The sequence below is a fragment of the Kogia breviceps genome, chromosome 7 (genome assembly GCF_026419965.1).
Source record: "Kogia breviceps isolate mKogBre1 chromosome 7, mKogBre1 haplotype 1, whole genome shotgun sequence".
NCBI lineage: Eukaryota > Metazoa > Chordata > Mammalia > Artiodactyla > Physeteridae > Kogia > Kogia breviceps.
The window spans coordinates 21404485-21423876 of NC_081316.1; the positions used below are offsets into that span (position 1 = coordinate 21404485).

General features: G+C 63.3%; 1 protein-coding gene across 12 annotated transcripts; it reads right to left on the reverse strand.

The window, feature by feature from the left end:
* Positions 1-386: 386 nt before the first annotated feature.
* Positions 387-18027, reverse strand: TNNT3 (troponin T3, fast skeletal type). 12 transcript variants are annotated; one of them, XM_067037840.1, is made up of 16 exons: positions 17889-18027; positions 14701-14736; positions 14573-14586; positions 12859-12876; positions 12668-12709; positions 11592-11612; positions 11357-11371; positions 8570-8588; positions 5861-5906; positions 4689-4805; positions 4512-4589; positions 4147-4260; positions 3954-4063; positions 3774-3864; positions 2720-2760; positions 387-586 (listed from the first exon to the last, which is right to left on the reverse strand). In XM_067037840.1, exons 2-16 carry the CDS (start codon positions 14718-14720, stop codon positions 532-534), a joined length of 801 nt encoding a protein of 266 aa, XP_066893941.1. In that variant the 5' UTR covers positions 14721-14736; positions 17889-18027; the 3' UTR covers positions 387-531. The 12 variants fall into 12 exon arrangements, with proteins under 12 accessions (XP_066893941.1, XP_066893940.1, XP_066893939.1 ...); XM_067037839.1 differs by lacking the exon at positions 2720-2760 and adding an exon at positions 2038-2078 and having other exon boundaries at positions 14701-14793; positions 17889-18019; XM_067037838.1 differs by lacking the exon at positions 2720-2760 and adding an exon at positions 2038-2078 and having other exon boundaries at positions 17889-18018.
* Positions 18028-19392: the final 1365 nt, after the last annotated feature.

Sequence of the window (19392 nt, forward strand, 5' to 3'; positions counted from 1 at the left end):
CTCTCATGCTCTGGACTCTCCTCCTGCCCCATCTCTGGGGGACATTTGTGAAGTGTCCATCTGTGCCCTGGGCCCGCCTCCCAGACCCCCTGCAAAGGCCAAGCTCTACTGCCCCAAACCAGCTTCAGAGCTGACCCGGGGGGCTGGGCACTGGGGTGGAGAACTGAGCAGTGTGTGGGCTCTCTGAGTGGAGACAGGAGGTTCTAGGGGTGAAAGCCCGTTGACAGAAGTGTAAGCCACTGGCAGGGAAGGGAATTAACAGTAGAGCCATGGCCCCACGGTCTCCGGAGCTGACCCCTAAGATGAGCGCCCAGGGTCCTGCGGGCCCCCTAGCTGTAGAATGGCCACCCCCCAGGGCCCCATCCATGAGCCAGGGCACACCTGTCTGAGGGGAGTCTGCTAGCTTTATTTACAGACCCCAGAGGTTGGGGGCAGCGAGGACAGAGACACAGGAGGTGCCTGGGAGCCAGATGCCTCCACGTGGGCCCCACGGGCTGAGAGTGTCTGCCTCTGGGAACCTCTTCGGCTGCTTTACCTCCAGCGCCCGCCGACTTTGCCCTTGGCCGTAGTCCCAGCCTTCTTGCTGCTACAAATGGGAAGCAAGGTGGTCTTGAGCATGAGGGTAGGCAGGACCCTGGCCAACCCTTTCCCTGGCCACCGGCAGACCCCAGACCCTGGCAGCTCTGCCCGGCCCGGCTCTGGAAGCCCCAGCGTATCCGCCAGCTCCAGTCCAGCAGCAGTGACTCACCTGTACCTGCCCAGCCAGGCTTGGGCGGCTTTGTGCAGAGGGAGTCTGTGAGGCTACGTGGGGGCTGGCGAGAGCCTGGTGCCCCTCCCCCTCCCTCCCTTCCCCACCCGAGGGGCTCGAGGCACAGGCAGCAGGGAGACTCTGGGGCCCTACGTCAAGCTGACCCAAGCCCGCACGGGAAGCTGCCACCTTCCCAGTTACTTTGTCCTGAAAAGAGTCTCTGCCCCCTGAGTCACAGCCTCCTGGGGCAGTGGACTATTCTGATCCTTCACTCCAGGCCCGCAGCCCCAGCCCGATGGACTCGGCAGCAGGGAGGCTTCTGTCTTGTTCCAGAATCTCGGCCCCTCAGCCACTACTTAGAACTGGATCCCGGGGCCGGGAGGTCCTACCCCAAGGGAAGGTGGTCCTCAGGAGCCCGCCCCATCTGTCTGAGCCCTCTGCACCAGGAGCGCGTGGTGAGCCAGGAGCGAGCCTCTGAGCCAGGAGCGAGCTGGGTGCCGAGTCAGGACGGGCTGGTGACCAGAGCTCTTTTATGGACAACTTCGGGCTGGAATGGGCCCTCCATCTCCCAAGGCTTTAGGAGAAGGCCTGGCGCCGGGGCTGTGCCCACAGCCTGAGAACCCTCCCAGCCATGCCCACGCATGCACACACACGTGCTCGTGCACACACCTGGCCAAACGGCCCCCTCTGGAAGGGACCTGCAAAAACCCCTGCCCTGCACAAAGGCAGGGAGGAGGGCGTGTCTCCTTCACCAGCCCCGCTGCTCACCTTGGGGCGTGCCCCATCTCAGCCACCAGGCTCCGGGACAAAATCCCTCTCTGGGCCTTACCCGGCAGTGATTGTAAAGGGTCCCATGGACCCCGAGGGTTCACCGTCCTGAGGAACCAGTGATTTCACCCAGGGCCACGGAGGAGCTGGTGACAAAGCCCAGGCCCCCGATTCCTGGTCCCAGGTCACCTTTGAAGTGACATGCTGCTGGCACGTCCAGGAGCCCAGTCTGGCTTCACCAGGCCGCTCTGAAGGCTGCCCAGGGGGCTCCTGCCGGCCCTCCCCCAACCTGCCACCCTTCTGGGCTCTGGGGGTAGGGCTGAGAGGAGCCTGCGGGTCCAGGGGTGCAGGGTCCCGACATGCTGGCCCACGTGGCCGGCTGGTTCGTCCCATTACTACTCTGCTGAAGGCCGGGTGCCACCGACACAGGCTAAAATCGCCAGGCCCCTGGCGCAGCAGTGGCCACTGCCCCGTGGGGCCGCGTGCCCCGTGCAGAGCAAGGGACAGGCAGAGCTACTCACTGCTTCTGGGCCTGGTCGATGCGGCTCCTGAGGTTGGTGACCTGCAAACAACACAGGTGACTCACCTGCCGCGTCCACGCAGGGCCAGGCCGGGTAGCGGCCTCCTGCCCTGTGGGCCCCTTGGCGGCCCTGGCAGGTCTTGGCACTCTTACTGTGTCCCGGCTTCTTTGGTTGGAGGACCCTTGGGCTACATGCACTGTAGCCTCCCTCAGAGGGAGGACCCTCTGACCTCTCGGTGGCCTGAGCTGGAGACCTGGGCTATGACACGCAGCAGCCCAGGAGCTGTTGGCCACTTACCTTCCAGCCTCTGCGGGATGTGGGGCAGGGGGCACGGGGCGGAGGTGAGGCTTGCAAACAGAGCCCCTACCTGGTGCGCCCGAGCTCAGGGCCCTGCGGCGTCTCACTCCTTGGCCCAGCTGCTCTCTCCTGCCGACTGCCCGGGGGAGGCTGGGGGAAGGCAAGGCCCAGCCCCTGCTGCCAGCCAAGACAGCAGGTCAGCCTCAGCAGCCCCCAGGTGGCAGGCAGGGGGGAGGAGGAAGGCGGGAGGAGAAGAGGAAGGCCTCCGGGGTCTCCGTGCCCCCTGCCGCCGACACCTGCAACGACCCAGGTTTTTGCCACATGCAAGAGGCCCACCGTGCATGAACGCTACGAGCCTGGCCCAGGGTGGACCCCGGCTACTTACAACTTGGCCAGCATCTCCACTCTGGCCCGGACGTTCATGATCTAGAAAGACCGAGACGGTGAGGGGGCCGGCTGGGTAGCTGAGGCTGCAGCACCCACCGTACGCTGTTCTGGGCCAGAGCTCTTGTGGTCCTTTTAGCCCCCGGGGACCCACCGTGGGCCACGCACAGTCTGCCAGGAAGCTGCTCGTCCCTGGCTCAGCCTCCCCTACATGAGCAGGGCCAGTCTGGGCTCTCTCTGAAGCCCATTTCCAAGGCCGGCCCTCCCAGGGGAGTATCAGCAGAGAGCAGCGATGCCCCCGGCGCCTGGCCCTGCCAGCCAGCCAGCAGCGACACACAGGCCCCTGGGGGTGACCTGGGAGGGGCGAGGCCCTGCTGCAGTTAGAGGTGGGGAAATGGAGGCACAGGAAGGCCAAGTAGCTCGCCCAAGGGCACCAGGATCCTGAGAAGGAGCCACAACTCGCCTGTCTGTCCGTACTGGTCTCCCACACCCTCTGTCTCAGGGGCCAGTAGGGGAAGCTGGGAGAGGTGCCCTGAGAGTGGAAGGTCCTCCCCCGGCACCCTGGAGGCCAGAAGGGTCTGTGCTTCATGCAGCGGGTCCTTCCCCAGGACTGGTGCCCCCAGCGCCACCCCCAGGCCCAGACTCAGAGGGACAGTGTCCACCCAAGGCTGCCGTCCTGAGTCGTGAGTCCCTCTCCGGCAACTCCTGGCGCCCAACCCCCGGGGGAGGGGCACTGTCCCAGCCCCCTCCCCAGCTCTGAGCTTGGGGACCTGGGAGGGGGCTGGGGAGGACCCCCACCACAGAGGAGCCTAGTGCCAACCTGGTGGGCTTGGGACAGCGCTGGCTTTCCATGGTCTCCCCCTAGTCCCCTGAGGGCACTCTGCCCCAAGGCTCCCTCCCGCCAGCCCTGGGAGCCAGAATGATGCGGGGACGCTGGCCTGGAGGACACCCAGGCAGGGTCCCCAGCAGGACAGGGGCCTCAGTCGGGGTCCGAGGGGACTCGGGGCTGCTCGGGGGTGCCCGCTGGCAGGTGAGGGCAGAGGGGCTTCACTCACTTCGTATTTCTGGCGCTTCAGCTTCTCCGCGTAATCAAACTTGTTGGTCTCCAGCTGGTACAGGGTTTCCCAGAGCTCCTTGGCCTTGTCCCTGGGGAGGGAGCAGCAGAGAGGGAGGGGTGGCAGGTCAGCCCCGGGAGGCTGGGGCCGGTCAACCCCCACCCCAAGGGGCGTCCTCACATGAGCTTCTCCTGGCTGAGGTGGTCGATGTTGAGGGGCTTCCGCCTCTCGGCCAGGACTTTCTTCTTCATCTCCCGGGCCGTCTGCTTCTTGCCTCTCTTCTGGTCAGCCTGAGGGGACACAGCAGTGGGGATGTGGCGCCGCCGGCCTGAGGGCATGGCGGGGACCCCCGGGCCCCCGGCACCGTGCTCACCTTGGCCAGGTAGCTGCTGTAGGTGGCACCCATGGAGGACAGAGCCTTCTTCTTCTTCAAGTCGTCCTCGGCCCTCCTCTTGGCCTCCTCCTCCTCCCGCCGGGCCTTCTCCTCCTGCGGAGACCCCACCCCAAGACCTCAGGGCAGGCATCCAGGATGCCTGGGCTTGGAACCTTCTGGAAGGTCCAGGTCCTGGTCGTGTGTGCCCTCTCGCGGGGGTCCTGCAGGGCGTGGGGACCTTAGCCCCCGGCCTGTGTCCTTGGCCGATGTCGAGGGAAACATCGGGAGAAGGGAGGTCTGGGAGCCGGGCACCTCCCGGGCCAGGAGCTGGGGGCCGGGGGGGCCGGGGGCCGGGGGTGCCTCACCGCCAGTCTGCTCTGGCGTTCCCTCTCCCTCTCGGCCCGGATCCTCTGCTGCTCAGCCCTTTCCGCACGGCGCTTCTCCTGCAGCAGGACGAGGGGCAGGTCACTCCGGCCTGGCCCTCGCCGGCCCCGCCACCACGTCCAGCAGCCCCACCTCCGCCCACAGCTGCCGGGACTCACGATCCTCTCCTTGAGCGCGACCAGCTCCTCTTCCTCTTTCTTGCGGGCCTCGAAGTGGCTGTCGATGAGAGCCTGCAGCTCCAAGAGGTCCTTGTTCTGGCGCTTCTTCTGGATGTCCTGTGGGGACAGGCCCGTCACCCCACCCCTCCTTTGGAACTTCGGGCTCCCCAACCCTCCTGGGGGCCAGCGGCTGCCTGCTCCCTTAGCCACGGGGTAGGAGCGGTGCCCTCCCCGCGGGTGAGTCCAGGCAGGGCGCCGCCCTGGGGTTAGTCAGCCCCCTGGGATGGACTGGCCCTGACGTGGTGCCGTTGTCGTGCCCAGAGGTGCCCTGCGTGGATCAGGCAGAGAGGAAATTGGGGAGTGAGGTAGTCTGTTGGATACACAGATGGACGGGTGGGTGAATGGATGGGTGAGTGGATGGGTGGGTAGGTGGGTGCCTGCATGAGTGGGTAGATGAGTGGATGGATGATGGGTAGATAAATATGATGGATAGATGAATGGATGGATGAAGGATACAGATGGATGGAGGAAAGGACAGATGGGTGGATGCACAGATGGATGGATGGGCGGGTGGATGGATGGATGGATGGGTGGATGAATGGATGGGTGGGTGGATGGGTGGGTGGGCGGATGGATGGGTGGGTGGATGGATGGATGGATGGATGGGTGGGTGGGTGGATGGGTGGGTGAGTGGATAGATGGATGGGTGGGTGGGTGGATGGATGGTTGGGTGGATGGATGGATGGTTGGGTGGATGGATGGATGGATGGATGGATGGGTGGATGGGTGGGTAGGTTGGTGGAGGAAAGCATGGATGTGTAGATCGGTGGGTGAGTATCTGGATGAGTGGGTGTATGATGGGTGAATAAATGGATGGATGAGTGAATGGATGGACAGATTGATCAATGGATGGATGAAGGATACAGATGGATGGAGGAAAGGACAAATGGGTGGATGCACAGATGGATGAGGGGGTGGGGAAGGAGGGAAGAAAAGTGTCCATTACTGGAGGAGTTTCTTCTGGTCAAGGAATGAATTAAAGCAGAATTGCATGGAACCAGGAAGCCTTAGCTCTGGCTGCTCTAGAGGAGGTGACCTCCTCAGGCTTAACCTGGAGCCTGAAGGCTGGGGGCTGGGGGGAGAGTGTGTTGATCTGGGTCCCGGAAACTTACATCGAAGTCTACTTTCTCCCCTTCCGGAATCTTAGGAGCAGTGAGTCTGAAGAAGAGAGAGAGGCTCATGAGTGGGGACGAGTGGAGACCCCGCCAGGACAGCTGGCCTGACCCAACTTGGCCTGGCCCTCCCGCCCTTCGCCCTGGCACCTGGCTGAGGGCACACTGCCTGACATTTGCTCTCATCAGATGTATAACCCACTGTCCCCAGAATGGCTTGACCCTTCGAGGAGGTTTCAAGCATCCCTCTGTTTTGCCAACTTCTGCACCTCGCAAGAGCTGTTTCACCCCCCTCTGTCCAGGAAGGGTAGCCTTGCTTTCTTTCTCAAACAAATAAACAAATGTGGCGAGGTCAGACCAGAAGGCAGGGTGGTCACCGCACACCCTCCCAGGGCCTTTGGCCTCTGTGGTCAGGAACGGCTGTCTCGGATGACCCTTTGCGTTTCTCTGGCCCCTCTCTGATCTTTCTTTCTGGGGACCCAGAGGAAGGGGGGCTGGGCAAAAAGCAGTGTGAAGAAGAAATGAGACCTCTCCCTGAATCCGGCCGGCTGTAACAGCCATGGTCTCCACCCTCCCCTGAATACAGTTCAGATGGAGCAAAGAGTTAAATCAACAACAACAACAACAACAATTACTTCAAAAAAGCAGAAAGTGGAACTGAATATGGACCGGGATGCTGGCGCAGGAAAGGATTTTCTAAGCTCGGAAGGTCCTGCTCGGGAACTCCATGCAAATGAAAAACTTATGGACATGGAAAAAGGCTCAACGCAAAAGGGGGGAAAGAAAAACCAGACTAGAAAAATCTTTTCAGCAAATACAGAGAAGACTTATATCCTTATGCAAACTGATGATTAAGAAAACACAGAGACACCCCCGCCGTTAGATAAATGGGCAGAGAGCGTAAGCTAGCAGCTCCCCAAGAAGAAAGACCACCAGTCAACACACGAGGGAAAGGCCATCAAAGGAATGTGAAGGAAAACAACCCAGAGAGGCCGTTTCTCATCCATCCGTCAGAGGCTCCGTGTGCAGGCACGTCGCGGTCCCCGGGCATGCGGCATGGAGACCGCGCTGGCGGCCCTCGTGGAAGCCGTTTGGCAGACCATATCAAAAGCCTTAAGAACGTTCCTACTCTTTGACCCAGTAATTCCATTCTGGGAATGAGGCCTAGGGAAATAACCCGAAAGACAGAAAATGCTTTCCACCCTGCGTTATTTATGATAGTAAAATATTGGGGAAAGCCTTAATATCCTGCAACAGAGGAATGGTTAGGAAAATTATGGTTTGTTCAATTGATGGAATATTATGTGGCCATTCAAAATATTTAAGAAGACTATGTAAAAACATGGAAAAATACTTAGGAACAGCGCTGCATTTGAAAAAAGCAGAATTCAAGGCTGTATAGACAGGACGATGTTTGAAAAACAGCTCAGAGTTTCAGTCTTTTTTTCCGAGCCCTATGCATGGAAAAAGAGTAGGAAGAAATAAGCCTTTTTATTCCTTTCTACTCTTTTCCGCAGTCTGGCAGGCGGGGTGGGAGAGTTATAGATGATTTTTTTTCATTGGACTTTTACGTATTTTCCAAATTTTCTTTAATGAGGTGTTTTATTTTCATAATGAAAACACAAACATTTTTTTAAAACTAGAAAATATCTTGTGACCCGGCAGCTTTCTTTAAAACTGCTGAAAAATAAAGTGTAACGGATGGAAATGTGCTGGCTATACGTTCGCATATTTCCAGTCTTCTTTGGAGAGTCCGTAAGGCTCCCCTAAGTGGGAGCGAACACTTGGCGTGCGCTCATACGCGCTGACATTCCATCCCGTGCAGAGCAAAGGCAGGCGTGAATCCTCTGAAGGATAAGGGGGGATGAAGCGTGTGCAAAGTGCCGTGGGTTCGTACGTACTTATCAGAAACAGAAAAGTCAGGAAAGTCGGATTAAAACAAAACATCTCTGAACCACTCACTGACATGTGGGCAAAACGAGGGAAAGAAAGTGCCTTCGAACAAGGAAGATGGTTCCCCAGAGAGGGTCGAGGCCCCCGTGAAGGGAGGGATCGTGGCTCCGGTCAAAGTTTTGTTCCCAAGTGGGTTTCAGGGGTGAGACCCTCCTTCCCACAGCCCCACTTCCACACCTATTTCACATCTAGGGCCCTGGGCGATGGGGGGCAGCAGGCTGGTACAGAGGGGCCGGAGAGGGCACAGGGGGCTGCGTGGGCCTCCCTCTCTCTGCCCTGTGTCGTCCCCAACTTCCTGCACCCCTTCCTCCCTCCACCCATTGTCTTCTCCTAGAGGAAGCCCTCCTTGCCAGCCCTGGATGATCCGGGGCGGAGCCATGCCCGACTGGACTTCCAGAGTCCGTCTCTGCCTGTCTCTGGGAGGTCTGACCCCCACCTGTGGGGGGGGGCTGTCCCCAGTGACCCCATTCTCATGACGTGCCTCATCAGATATCTGGAACCTTCAACACCAAACCAAGGAGCAAAGAAGCGGCTGCTGTCCTCAGGGCTTTGGGTCTCCAGAGCCTAATGCACTTTGTTGCCTTCCTCGGGGGGCCCGGAGCCCAGCCCCCACCAGCCCTGGGACACCTGGTTCCGCAGGTGGCCTCGGGCCCCGTCCAGCCTGCCCACCCGGGCTTCTCCTCCAAGCATGGGCTCCAGGCCTCACCTGGCCCGCCCCGCCCGCCCGGCATCCATCCTTGCCAACCCCACACTCACTTGAGTCTTGGCTTCTCCTCTGGTCAGCAGGACACCGGCGTGGGGAGAGGGGAGAGGGGAGAGAGACCAAGTGAGAAGGACAGCACACTCTGGCCAACGGGTCCCTGTGGGCCTCAGGCTGGGGGCCGCTTGCCCCTCCAGCTGAGCCTACCCCCCGCCCTCCCCACCCACCGGGGGCAAGGGGCCTTGCCCCCACTCTGGGCCCACGGAGGTCCCTGTGGGGTCTGAGGAGGGGAGCTTGGGTGCGGGGCCCAGGACACTAGCGGGAGAAGGGAGGGAGGGAGAAGGGAAAACGGAGCCCAGACATAGAGCCTCCTCAGGGGGCAGAGGCAGGAGAGAAAGACCAGAGATGGTGGTGGGCGGGGGGGGCGGTGGCAAAGACCGGGGATAAGGGAGCATCCCCCCACCCAGGCTCCGGTCTGCTGGCCGTTCCCCACTGACCGCCCCATCATATGGTGCCAGGCAGTACTAAGTCCCGAGGCGGATGCAGGGCGAAGCAGCAAGGCCTGGCTTTGGAGGCCCTGGTGCCTGGAGGAGAGGACAGACGGCAGACAGGCGCGTGTGCTGGTCTGTGCAGACGCGCTGCGCGCAGCCAGGGGCTGGCCCTGACCTGCCTCTCCCTCCCACTCCCCCTCCGTGGCATCTTCAGGAAAGCGCACATGCAAGAGAAAGCGGCGGGGCTGCAGGGGTGAGTCGTGGCGCGAGCAGGGGCACGGCTGAGGGCCCAGGGCAGGCGCCAGCCAGGGGGCACACCCCGACCCCTCTTGCCCTGGGTGTGCGTTGGCCTGGACCCTGTTTGTGACCCCAGCTGAAGGCCAGAGAACTTGCGTCTGGGGAGCAGCTGGAGAAGCTGTGCGCCCGGGATGCCCCAGGAGAGCCCCGGCCCCCACCCCCGGAGGCTGGCTGTGGCTGGAGAGGCCACTGAGGGCCTGTGGGTGCTGGCTGCTGGCTTCTTTGAGTCTTTCCACTGGGGGTGAGCGGTTCTGGGGACCGAACGCCTGGGTTTTGTTGGGCTGAAACCTGAGCGGGTCTGGAACAACTAGGTTAATAAAGCTTCTTGGGGCCTCAGACCTGCAGAAGCCTGGCTGGTTCCAGTCTCAGCCCAAGGGGACGAGGGTGCTCAGGCAGAGCCCCGAGGGGCCCTGGGTCAGCTCAGCCCCAAGGTGGGGGCTCCTGACTCCCACGGGAGCCTGTCCCAGCCCCTTAAGAGGCTTCTCTTCCAGAGCCAAGCTGGACCATCTCACAGGACTGGCCTTATGACAGGTGGCCTGTCCAGGCTGCAGCCTTCAGACCTGAGACCCCACCTGCCTGGGCTGGCCCAGCCTCCTCACGTGGGGGGCTGCCTCCTTTGATCCTCCCTGCCTCCCCGGGCCTCGGGGAGCTCCTGGCCGGCCTGGATGCAGCCTGGGATCTGCAGGGGGCCTGGCAGCACCCTAGCCCCGTCCTTCAGTCCCTGCTCTGGGCCCTTTGGTGGCAATGACGCCTGGCCGTCAGCCTGTCTGAACCGCCAACGCCCCCCTGCACTTGGCCTGGCCCCAGACCTGTTGGGGGTGGGAGGGCTTTTGGCAGGGTCTCCCCTCACATCCCCCTCAGCTCACAGATCACTTGGTTCCTTAGCAACCAACCCCACTCCCACAAATAGCGCCCCCAGCCCTCTGGCACTACTCAGTTTTCAGGCGGGCCTGACATCACGGCCCCCCCGCACCTAGTGGGGGCTGTGAGCGTGGGGACCCTGAGGGAGATGGCGCTTTGGGAGCAGACGCCAGGGGGGGTATGGGGGGAGGCCAAGGGCCACGCATCAAAGCTCCCCAGGCAGCAGGCAAGTGGGCAGCGGCCTGGCACCGCCCCCCACCGTCTGTCTGTCTGTTGGCCTCAAGGCTGGTTCCAGGGTGACCTGGTGACCTTGTGACCACCACAGCCCTTGCCTGGACCCTGGTTCCTGCAATGCTCAGCGTTCACTGCCAGACCCTCAGGGCCGGCACGTCCCTTTCTCTTACAGATGGCCTCGCTTTGGTGGCTGTGCTCCGGGTTCTGGCCCAACCGGGAGGCCCCCTGTGGCCCCTCGAGACGTTGTGTAAAGGCAGGGGCTCCCCGACTAGGGCTCTGGCTTGAGCCTGCACCTCCATCACCTCCACCCCGGGGTACGGCCAGCCCCGCTGCGGGTAGGGCAGGGCCACCCAAGGGGCCTCCTCGTGCCTGGGTGTGTCTGGCTCTGGCCCAGAGCTGGGTGGGATGCCGGGACCTGACTGATCGCTCGTTTGCACGCAAGGCCCCCAGCTGTTCCGGGTCCCCGACATCCCCACCTCAGCCTCAGCCTGACTTTCTGCTTCACCCCACTTGCCTCTCCACCCTTCCTTTAGCCCCCGCCTTACTTCCCCTCTCTGCCTCACTATCTGGGGCAGGGCGGAGGCCACCTGCCCTGCCTCTCCTCCTCTGCTCCTACCCACCCAAACCTGGTGGATCCTGAGGGTCCCAGTGGACCCCAGCACAATCCTCCCAAGGCCCACACCCCTCTCAGGCCCTACACTCGGCTCTGCTCTTGACCTCGAGGCTGACCGCCTCCATCTGCCTCTGCTGGTGACCCGGGAATGGCCTTGTCCCCCCAGCCCTGAACGCCCTCCGCCTGCTTCCCGCCAGCCGGTCCCGCCTGAGCCAGCACCCAAGGACTGACTGTCCCCTCCCTGTCCCCAGCCCTCAGGAATGGCGGCGAGAGTCATGCAGGGAAGGAGGAAGAAGTGGTGGGGGCTCAGGCCCCGGGACGGGGACTGGGGTGGGGGACGAGCCTACCTTCCTGGACTTCCTCTGCAAAAGCGGCACCGTGGGGGGAAAGTGGGGGAAGAGAGAGAACCAGCTGTGAACCCTGGGGCAGAGGCTGAGGGGAGGGGGGCAGCGGGCGAGCAGAGACACACGGGAAGTAGGTTACGCGGCCCCTCTTGTTCCTTCGGGGCCAGGAGGCAGCTCACACCCACACACGGCCGCGTGTGCGCATGCGCCCACACGGGACTGAAGGCATGGCACATACCTGGTTCATGAACTTCATGGACTAAGGAGGGCCATGGAACAAGAGGCAATGCGTGGGTCAGAGGTCAAAGGAGAAAGGATCCAAGGTTAATGGAAACAGCCGGTCGCCATGGCAGGGTCAGTGGCCGAGGCCGAGGGGTGGGGAGGGTGCGGGGAGTGAGCGAGACAAGGTCAATGTTGGCCCGGGGCAGCGTCCCCTCAGGTCCTGTCCCTGCCTCTCCTCGGAGTTCCCAGCCCGGCTCTTGGTCCTGTCATGACTTCGCTGCTGGTCACGGGGCTGTCGGGGTCCTGCCTGCCTCTGCCACCTGCCCTCTTCCTGCCTTCTTCAGGCCCCCCAGAAGGACGTCCATGCAGGGGCAGGGCTGTGACCTGGCGGGGTGGCACCAGGGGCTGCGGGCCTGTAGCCCAGGAAGCTTCCTACCAGCCCGAGGGTGGGGGCACGCTGCCTTTTCTTTCTGAGCCTGCCAGGGCACTTGGACAGCAGGTGCCAGGCCTCAGCTGCTCAGACCAAGGATCCAAGCACAGGCTCCCCCACCCTTCCGTCCTCCACGCCACCGACCTGACTCCCTCCGAGGGAGCCCACTGGGGCGGGCCGGAGGGGGGCTGGGGAGTGACAAGGGCTCTGGCGGGCTGCTGATGGGCCCGGCTCAGGGCACTGACGCGGGGCCTGTTCCTCCATCGCCCTGTGCTCACCGAGATCCAGCCTGGGTCCCTGGCCCTGCCGAGGGGTCGGGCGCTGCAGGGCTCTGAGGTACCCACCCTGGGGTGGAAGGCTGGCTTCAGGGCTGTCTCTGGGGCAGCTAGGTCTACGTCTGGTCCAGCAGTCCCCCCACTGACCAGCCCTCCCTGGGCGGGGGGGTGGAGGACCCCGTCTGCCACCCTGACCACGTTTGGGGGTGCGGGCCCTCGGGGCCCCCTATCTGGTCAAGCTCTGGCCGTGGTTAGTGGGTTACGCTGGGGCCACATGTGGGGGCCCCTTGGCTGGCTGGCACCTGGCTATTCCCCCCGCCCCACCCCGCTGCGTGCCCCAGCCAGCCCCGGGCGCCACATGGGGCCAGAAGTCCTGTGTCCTCATACCTTCCTCGTGGACCTCATGGACTTCTGCAGGCGGGGGGGGCGCTGGGTGTGCGGTGACAGGAGGAGAGAGGAGAGGTTAGGCCGGGAGCACACTGCATGTCCTTAGAGGGGTGGGGGCACACAGGGTCACTGAGGTCGGGGGGAAGAGGGTCGGAGGGCGGGCGGGGTCTGGGGTCCTGGACCCCACTTACCTTCCTCCTGAGCCTCTTCTGAGGAGGGAGCCGGAGGGCGCCGGAGGGAGAGAGGGGACAGGACAGCTGTTAGGGGCCGCGTGGCAAGGGCAGGGAAGGGAGGCAGCCCCGGGTGCGGGCTGTGTGGCGGGCAGGAGACGCTCCAGGGACCGGGGAGGCTGGCCCTGCTTCGAGGGCCTGCAGGGCCTCGGAGAGCTCGGGCCTCGGCCTCGCCTCGGTGGCGTGACCTCCTCCCGGCCCTGGGGGTCTCCGAGCCCCTTCCCCACCCGCGGGGAGCCTGCTCTGGACTGCGGTGCCTATGCACCGGAGGGTCTCGCTGAGTCTGACTCTGAAGGTGCCGGAGGTGAGACGGGTGTTGTGCGACAAGCCCAGGAGACGGGGCCTGAAGGCGGGCAGCCGAGGCAGGTGTTCGGGGACCCAGCTTGGGGGACCTGTCCCCCCAGCCCCGTCGCCTTCCCTGGGGAAGGGCGGCTCCCGGGACCACGGTTCCCTCTCAGAAAGGAGTCTTTCTACCTTTTCAGCAGAAAAAGAAATGTTTTGCTCATGTTGTTAGGGTAGCCAAGTGTTTTCAAAATATTTTCAAAACCTAGCGCCCAGAACACCCCACAGGAGAAGCCTGGCGGAGTTCGGGAAAGCCTTCCCGCGGTTGAGCGGGTGCCAGCGGCCGCGCACGAGCGCCCGTTGGGCCTGAGAACCACCCGTGCGCACCCTTCCCAGGGGCCGTGGCTCCGCTCCCACGCCTGCCTGGGCATGGCCCACCGGGAGGCTCCCACAGACTCAGGCTAGGGAGGGGTCTCCAGATCGGCCTGGAGGTTCCTGCTCCCAGAGGGAGGGGGAGGGGGAGGATGCCGGGAGAGACAGAGAGAGACAGAGAGACAGAGGCACAGACGGAGACAGAGAGAGACAGAGCTGGGGAGAGACAGGCAGGGCCCCCACACACCCAGGCTTGCTATTAACGAGGTGAGCGTCCTCACAACCAAATCCCAGGTAACTCCACACGCCATGGACACCGTGGATGAGGTTATTATGTATAAATAATACATAATAATGCAAAAAATATCAATGAGCGATCCATTGAATGCTTTCTATTAATCGAGTAAAGAGGTGGGCAGTCGGGGTGATGGCAAGTGGGGATTAAGAATGAGGAAGGTGCACGGTTACTTGGTGAGTCTGTGGAGGGGCCGGAGGCCCCCTGGGGACGAGAGTGGACACATGGAGGGGCGGGGGGGGGACGCCGGGGTGGTGGGGGGCGAGGGCACTTCCGGGGCTACCTCGGTTACCTTCCCTCTCTACTCCTTTGCCCAGGGTAGAACAAAGGAGAGGGTCCAGCCTGGGAGGGGAGGAGGGCGGCGCCCGCCTGCCCCACCGCCCACTGTCATGTCACTCCGGCTGGCCAGGGAGGGGACCGCACGAGGAAGAGGCTCTGGTGGTGCCTGCAGCCCTCAGGGAGCCCGGCTCCTCTCCTGCGAGGGTGGCCCCGCTGCCCAGACGACCCTGCAGTGCAGGCCGGGCGGCTCAGGGACTGGGCCCAGGGCCCTGGCCTTTGAGAAGAGGTGCAGGGCCAGGAGTGGGAGCCGTTCACAGAGGGGGCGATTGGACGCGGCTTCCAGCGGGGGCTCCCCGGGAGAGGCGCTGGCAGTGGCTGGCGATGCCCTCCCCACCTGGACTTTCTGTCTAGAGGCCGATGCAGAGACAGTCTGGCTTCCACACTTACCCTCGAAGTGCTCACTGTGGGGGAGAGAGGGGGAGGGGAGTGAGGGGGGTGGGAGCTCTCGGCAGGGGCTCCTCTGACCTCTGAGCACAGCCGAGGTCCAGGGGTCCCGAGGCAGGGTGGGTACTCACACTTCCTCCTCGTCCGACATGGTGGGCGGGTGGTTTCTGCAGCGGGGGAGGGAGACCAGGGCGAGGATTAGGAATTGCCTTGACCTAGAGGGGCTGGAATGGGTGGGGGATGGGCCCTTGGAGTGGGGCTGCGAGGGGACCTCCATCAACAGGGGTCTTGGGCCAACCCTCCGGCCTTGGGCGGGCCGGCTCCTGCGCTTGGGGCCTCCTCAGCAGGCGGCCTTGCTTCCTCCAAGGCTCCAGGCCCCCCAGCCCTCTTCGCCCCTGATCTGATCCCATTCCGCCCCCCTTCCTGCCCTGGCTCCAGCCTGGAGCTTGGACTCCCGGAGCTGGACGGGATGCTGGAAGGTCGTGGCAGGGCAGACATCCTCTCTATAGCATTCCCCGAGGAGGGTCATCCAGAATGCACGCGGCTCGTCCAGGCCAGCGGGGGACGGGGGGTGGGGGCATGCAGGCTGCTCTGGACCGCGGAGAGGTGCGGCTGATGTTGCCTCAAAACCTCCCTCTTGGTGGTCTCTGCTCTTGGGCCTAGATGGGGGGGGCTCCCAGGGAGCCCCCAAATTACAGAGCTTGGCACCTCCTGATGGGAACCTTGGACTTTCCCTGGCCTTCCCTCCCGCCATCCCCACGAGGCCCCCTCCTCAGGTGTGAGCCCAGGCTCCCTTCTCTGACTGATGGTTTTCCGTGAGGACCCCGTGTCCTTTTATGGGGGTGCCCAGGGATCCCCTGGCATCTCCCATGGCCCTCTGCAGAGCCCTCTTCCAGAATCACAAGAGTGCACGAGACATTCTGTTACCCCCCCAACCCCCGTCTCCGCCTTGCCCCAGCAGGTAGCAGACTGAGCCCCGGCTCGTGAGGACGGGGTCTGGGCTGTTTCTCTGTGTGGGCCCCCCAGCCTGGTGCCCACGCCAGGCGCACATGTCTTCCAAGAACTGAGTGGACGGCCCCGTCCCTCCCTCAGCCTGCTTTCCCAGGCCCTGTGGATGCCCTTGAAAGTGTCAACGTGTGCGGGGAAGCCTGTACCCGGGCCTGGCTGCACGTGTCCAGGTGTGGCCGGCACCGGGCCAGCGCACTCGGGGACCATCTATCCGTGAGCTGGCCACCGCACAGACCTGAGGCAGCCGGGCCTGGGAACGCTCGGAGCAGCTGCATCAGAATGTTGGCCCCGGGTTTCGAAAAACAGAGTTCATGACAACTTGCTACAGCTTTTACTTGAAGACAATGGTTATGGCCCCCCGCCCCAGGAGGTTTGTATAAGAAAAACACAAGTTCATCATCTAAAAATGCGTTTACATCGCATTGCTAAGGTGGGAACAGTTTTCCAAAGCCTCTGTCAAGAATGTTAATTTTCCCAGAGCAATTTAAGCTCCATGCAAAATTAGCCAACGGATGGGTCTCTGCTAACCCCTCCAGGAAGCTGAGCAGCCTTTTCGCAGCCTGAAGTCTCTTCCCGGGGCTCTGCTGCCCCCTCAAGTCACAGCCTCCTGCTTTGTCTATAGCTGGGGTCTCACGGTCTCTTGGCCCAAACCCTCCTGGTGGGCCCTGCCCCTGGGTGTCGGGCCCCCGCTCCACCCAGGCCACTGTCCTCGCCCTACTGTGCCCACCTCTCCCCCTGGCAGGGCCCGACACCTGTCAGTGCCTTGAAAAGGGGTGGTCATGGCCTGAGTCCAGGGGTGGGTTATTTTTAAGGAGCCAGTGGCAGCTGAGACGTCCAGAAATAGGCACCCAAATTAGCCAAGACACCTCTGCCCAGAAACCCAAGACGATGGGAGGGGGACTGGGAAGGCAGCCCCCTCTCAGGTCTCGGCCTGCATCCCCTCCCCCACCGACCCCCCCGCCGGCCTCCGGGGCCGGCCCTCTTGTCTTCTGGGCCAGAGTGCCAGGGGGCATGCAGGCGGGCTCCCACAAAGCCAGGCAGGGTGCCATACCCTCTAAAGAGGGAAACTGAGGCCCCTCTGGGCTCCAGTTCCTCTTCTCAGCAAAGCCCTGGGGGTGACACCACGGGCTGCTCTGTCCCATCCGCCCTCCCTCTGAGAGGGGCCCAGGGTGGGGTGTGCTTGGGGGCAGGGTGGCATTTCGACAGCTGAGAAGGAAACCAGTTGTCCATTTAATGTCCTGCCCTCAGAGGGGCCATTGTGAAAACAGCCTCTGAGGTCACCGCTCCTTGGGGACACCCTCTCCTTCCTTCCTTCCCAAGTGACAAGATGGGGGCGGGGAGGCAGGAGGCCCTGCCGTTCGCTTGCTGTGGGCCCTGACCCTGTTCCCTGACCCTCGGGCCCCATCCCATCTCCTCCCAGAATGATTGAGGGCACCAGAGAGGTTGCTTGCCCGGGGAAGGCGCCCCCATCCCGTGACGTCAAAAGGGTCAGCTGAGCCCTGGTTCGAGGGGGCACAGGAAGGGCAGGAGGGGCGTTGGGGGCCAGGAGCTCAGGCGGGGCCTCCTGGGAGCTCCTGTTCCTCCTGTCCAGGCTGAGGTGGGACACGTCTTCCTAGGGCAGACAGGACGGACGCCCAGCTCCCCACTCCTCCCCCTGTCTGGCCCCAGCCCAGGCCCTGTCCACTGCAGGCCTTGGCCTCCGGACGCTGCCCCCCGGGCTGCTGGGGTCCCCGCCACCCCTCCCCACAGACCCACTCCTGCAGCGAACCCCACCAGCCACGTCGCAGTTGCCATCTTTACAGAGGCAGTGGCCGCTGGGCCGAGGGCCCCAGCCTCCTGGGAGAAGCTGGCTGAGGCGCCCCTCAGCTTAGCAGAGCCCCGTGGAGAGGCCGTTGGGGGGGAGGGAGGCTGCACTGTGGCAGGTAGCCTCGAAGCCCTGGGCAGCGCCCTTCCCGGCTTCTTTACCTCGAATCGTCACCGTTCTCCAGCTGTCTGCCTCGGGACCACCCGCTCACCCCCAGGCCTTCCAGGGAACCCCCTCCTTCCTCCTTCTTGGGCCTCCCCTGCCCCTGTACTCTGGTCTGAAAGGGCTTCCTCTGCCTCTGATGTTCAGAGAACGTCACCCCGCGATGCCAGCACCCCAGACCGTGGGGACCCTGCGGTGGCTTCCTGGGTCTCCAAGACACCATGCTTAAAGGGGCCAAAGGCTGGGGAGGCACAGCGTCCTGCACCCGGGACCTCAGGACGCATCCAGGCCCGCCGGCACACAGCAGGCCGGCCCGGTCCCAGGGCTGCTCTCAGATGTACTGACCTGCGGCTGGGTCTGGAGAGATGGGCAGGAGCTCCCTGTGGACAGGACCGGCTCAGGCAGTGCCCGTTCGGCCGCACGCTCTCATGTTATAGTGACATTCGATCTTTCCCGGCAGCCCATTGGCCAGGGGCTGGGTGGCCAGGTGCGTGGGACGGGCGGGAAGGGGCTGTGCCTTGAGGCCCCTTACCAAGTATAGGAAGAACAGAGGAGGGGGCCCAAGGAGGCGAGGATGGGGGGGAAGGAGATGAGGGCCGCCCTCCTCCCCCAGGAAGTGTCAGCTTCTATTTTTACTCTCCTGACAGTGGGCACATTCTTCGTGGGTGGAGGAGGGGGAAGGAGGGCATCGGGTGGCCCTAGGGAGGAAGCTGAGGTCTCTCCTTGGGCCAGGCTGGTGTGGGGTCCCCAGATCTGGGGCCCCATCTTCCCCAGGGGAGCTGCCCCTCCCTCCGAGGTGTCTGCCCAGGAAAGGGGTCTGCCCAGCCAGGCTGCATTACGCAGGCCCCAGGCCCGCCCCGCCTCCCCATCAGAGGCAGCGGCCCAAGGTCCCTGAGACTCCCAAGGAATGGAAGACCCTGTGAGTCTTCGGCCAGGCCCTCAGCAGGTCTGAGTCCCACTGCGTGGCTCTCTGAGTGATGGCGTTGGGACACACAGCAGAAATGGTCAAGAGAACTACTAACCCAAGTCTGACTGGGGAGTCTGGCATCTCCCCAGTGGCTGGTGCCTCTCAACGCCAGGGGCCACACCTCTGAGGTCTGCCCGGGAGCTCCCTGTCTGGGGGTCCCGACCCTGCAGGCCTCTCTCTCGCCACGGGCCAGCCTCAGTGTGCCACCCACAGCGGGCTCCACTGTTCGCCCGTGGAGCCCAGTCTTTCTTTGCTCGGAACTCCAGGTGGCACCATCCAACCGGCAGACACCTCACCCAGGGCTTTCCATGGTCCCCACGCTGGCCAGTGAGGCCACGAGCTCCTACGGCCCCACCCCTCGGATCAGGGAAACCGAGACGCAGAGTAGGAAAGAGCAGCCCCAAGCCTCCTTCCAGACGTGGAAGGCTCTAGGCGAGGGCCTGGTCGGTCACGGATGGCGGGGGCCGTGGATGCTCCATGGATACTCCGTGGATGCCCCATGGGTTCTCCACGGATGCTGGCCTGATCCAGAGCAACGGCTGGCGGGCTGGAGCGCAGGACGGGGGTTGGTCCCGAGGACACTCAGATGAAGCGCCTGCCCTCTGGAGGCTTATGGGCGTCAGGACGACTGGCTCTCACACCCCAGCCCTGGCTTCCCCTGGCTCTGCGCCCCACTCTGGGTCCCCGGAGCCTTCTGGAAGGTTTCTCTCAGCACCTCATCCAATTTGTACACATTGGAAACAAGGCTACGGGGACCCGATGGGCTAGCTGGGCCCATCGTCCATGGCGAGGGGAGCCGGAGCCCTGGGCCCCTGGTGGGCAGGACAGAGCCCCTCCCCAGAGCTCCTGGGGGCGGGAAGCCCCCACGGCCAGAGTTGCTGG